Source organism: Pygoscelis adeliae, unplaced genomic scaffold (genome assembly GCF_000699105.1).
Source record: "Pygoscelis adeliae isolate BGI_AS28 unplaced genomic scaffold, ASM69910v1 Scaffold29, whole genome shotgun sequence".
NCBI classification, from domain to species: domain Eukaryota; kingdom Metazoa; phylum Chordata; class Aves; order Sphenisciformes; family Spheniscidae; genus Pygoscelis; species Pygoscelis adeliae.
In genome coordinates this window covers 299,718-302,723 of record NW_008825611.1, presented here as the reverse complement: position 1 = coordinate 302,723, position 3,006 = coordinate 299,718, and the positions used below count along the sequence as shown (strand labels likewise).

Below are 3,006 nucleotides of genomic sequence, written 5' to 3'. Positions count from 1 at the left end.
CATGGCTTGGCCTTTCCACAAATTGGCTGGATATTTATGTCCCCAGGGTGGTATCTAGGAAATCTTGTCTATCCTATCTCCTCCTAGGAAAACTAATGAAATCCCCTGACTGAAGACCCTCTGCCTCTCTGCGAGACCAGCGGGTGCACAGGTAGCACGTGAGAATAGGTTGTGCTGGGCTTGCATCGAGTCCTGCCCGCGGGCTCACATGTTCATCCCTCATGGAGAAAGGTTAGCTTGGAGTGGGACAAGATTGGCCTCTGGTTGTTGGGATACGACAAAAAAATACCTACCCCAAACACTTTACAGGACCAGTGAATAGCGATGCTTGGGTTGGGGCATGAAGAAAGCCAGCCGTAAACAAAATGCAACACACGTGTTTCTTCCTGAACACCATCAATACGTGACACATGTTTCTCTAAAAAGGAGGGCCCGAGGGGTAGGTGACAGCTTGGAGATGCATGCTGGTTGCACGTTGGCCATGGTTTCAAGCGGGTGGATAATCCCCGCCAGCCAGTTCGTAGCGTGGTTACTTGGTCCACCCCAGAGGTGCCTCAGGATCCTCTCCAGTGAACAAAACCAACCACCTTCTCGCCGGTGCTCTGGTTTCTTCAGTCTGGATCAGGTGGGCTGCCCTTCAGGCCCTGAGGAACCCTGGAGACAGTCTGAACTCCACATCATTTGACGTGTCCTGTCAAGAGGCCCCCAACATGAGTCAGGGCTTCAGGAAACCTCCTGACAGCTCATCCATCAAAAGTCTTTCCCCTCTTGGCTGGGGCAGGCAAAAGCATTTCCTTTGCAGCTCTCATTTCTTGGCTCAACTCTCTCCTTCACCTTTTCCAAGGGAATTGTCCATGACTCCGACCCCATCCACAGAGAGCTGGAGAGACAACAACCAAGCTGTGGGGCGGAAAGGTGGCCAGGACCAAGAATAAGCTGGTTGTCGACGATGCTGATTGTATAAAATCAAATAAATTGGCAGAGGGATGAGGAGGAGGAAGGGATGCCCACACACTCACCCCCTCCTTCCCATCCTCTCCCTCCTCCCCCTCTCCCCCCGAAAAAGTTACTGGTCTGGTTGTTTTGGAAAGAAACCAACACAAAGAGAGTCTCTGCCTGGCGTGTGCCCGCCCTGCTTCACAGCACGAAGAGGCTCAGCACAGCAAGAGCAGGGAGAAGCCACATCTGCAGCGGAGAGGCTGCCCAGCAGGAGTGAGCTGCTGGGCTGGAGGTCCCTGATGACAGACGAGTGGAGCCCTGCAGGAGCCTCTCCTCTCCGGCCACCTGCAAGAGAAAAGAGGCAGCATGGGGTGAGTGGTGTGGTTGTTCCCCAGCTTGGTGCCTCTGAGGATTTAGGGCTTGGGGACGGTGCAGCCTTCCTATGTGTGTGCATGTGCAGGGGGAGCCAGGGCTAGCCTCAACAACTCAACTGAGTCTCAGCTCAGCTCTGTTGGAGATGGTGGAGAAGGTGGTGGTAGCGCCGTGGCATACAGCAGGGTCACCTCTTGGGCACAGCACTGGGTGTGCAGCCCACAGGTTTGGACACTGGTTGGAGGTGTCTTTGTGTGAGGTGGGTGCCTGGATGCCCACTCTGGTCAATGGAGATCCATGCAGCTTATGGAGCCACTGCTGGCCAGCGGCTTGACCTGGTGGCCTCTTCAGGTGGAGATGTCCCCTGGGCATTGAATACATCTCCATGGGGCTGGTAGACATTTCACCAAGCAGCAGCTGGGAGCCAGGTGGCTTACTCCAAAATATAGTGCATGTGTTTACGCGACTGACTCCCACCCTGGGTGCCTACGCCCTGCAGACAAACTGCACCCTTCTCCTTTTACAGTCTCCTTTGGCCACATTGACATCTGTGACCAAAAATTTGCTTTACTAGAGACCTCTATTTGCATTAGTTGATAACTGAGATAATTTAGCGCCAAGGCTCTGCACTGCTATGAAGACGGGAAGCAGATGGACTAATCGGTCCATCGTAGCTTTCCTCCTCAGGTCCAGGGGCACCAACCTCATTAAACATTGAACAGGATCTGGATGTGAAGTTGAGTCCAAAGTCAAGACCCAGCTCCCCGGTTTCTCTTGCAGTGTCAGCAGGGACCATGCTCCAGTAGCACTCATACCTCAGCAGAGTGATGTGCTGCTGTCATGTGGAGGTTGGCTATGTGGTAGGGCCATCCCTTACTGCAGTTGCTTGCTCCAGATTCCCACTTGCTGGTGGCAGCAGCAGTTGGCTATCTGGGCTGGACTGTCAGTGATGAGGGAGGTTCACAGCTTCTCCATCACTTCCACGATAAAGTTCTCTTGGACATGAGGAAAAATGTCTTTACTGAAAGAGTGGTTAAACATTGGACCAGGCTGCCCAGGGAAGTGGTGGAGTCACCATTCCTGGAGGTATTTAAAAGACGGGTAGATGAGGCGCTTAGGGACATGGTTTAGTGGGCATGGTGGTGTTGGGTTGACGGTTGGACTCGATGATCTTGGAGGTCTTTTCCAACCTTAATGATTCTATGATTCTCAGTGCAAGGTCTGGACCTCAGGCCACTACTTAGATCGCACTAAGGTCTGGGGAGCACCAGCTAGAAGCAAATCCTCCAATTCTCCTGGGCGCAAAGTTTATGGCCTGATGAAAGTACGCCTGTGCTGTGCATGGCCACCGATGCCCTGAAAAGCAGTGAGGGAAGCTGAGGCCACATTGCTGCACCTCCCAACCTGCTGCTCTGTGAAAACAGAGTGGAGGGAGATGAATTGGGTGTTTTCCCAGCAAAAGAAACAGGGAAGAGGCTTAAAAAATTGCGTGTTTCAAGCAAAGAAACAGGGAAGAGGCTTAAAAAAAACAGCACCGCTAAGAAAAGGTGACGGGTGACAGTAGTAGGCGACTCTCTTGAGAGGTACGGAGGCACCCATTTGCCGACCAGATGCACTCTCTAGAGAGGTGTGCTGCTTACCAGGGGCTCGCATCAGGGATGTCACCGAGAGGCTACCAAGCCTCGTACAGTCCAC

At 53.0% G+C, this 3,006-nt stretch overlaps 1 protein-coding gene across 1 annotated transcript in view; it reads right to left on the bottom strand.

Annotated features, from left to right (window-relative positions):
* Nucleotides 1-1,137: 1,137 nt before the first annotated feature.
* The window catches only part of GFRA4 (GDNF family receptor alpha 4), an 18,478-nt gene continuing 16,609 nt past the window's right edge, over nucleotides 1,138-3,006 (bottom strand). The window contains exon 7 of the mRNA XM_009332708.1: nucleotides 1,138-1,284. Coding sequence (XP_009330983.1) covers nucleotides 1,138-1,284 — 147 coding nt within the window. The remainder of the gene's footprint in view (nucleotides 1,285-3,006) is intronic.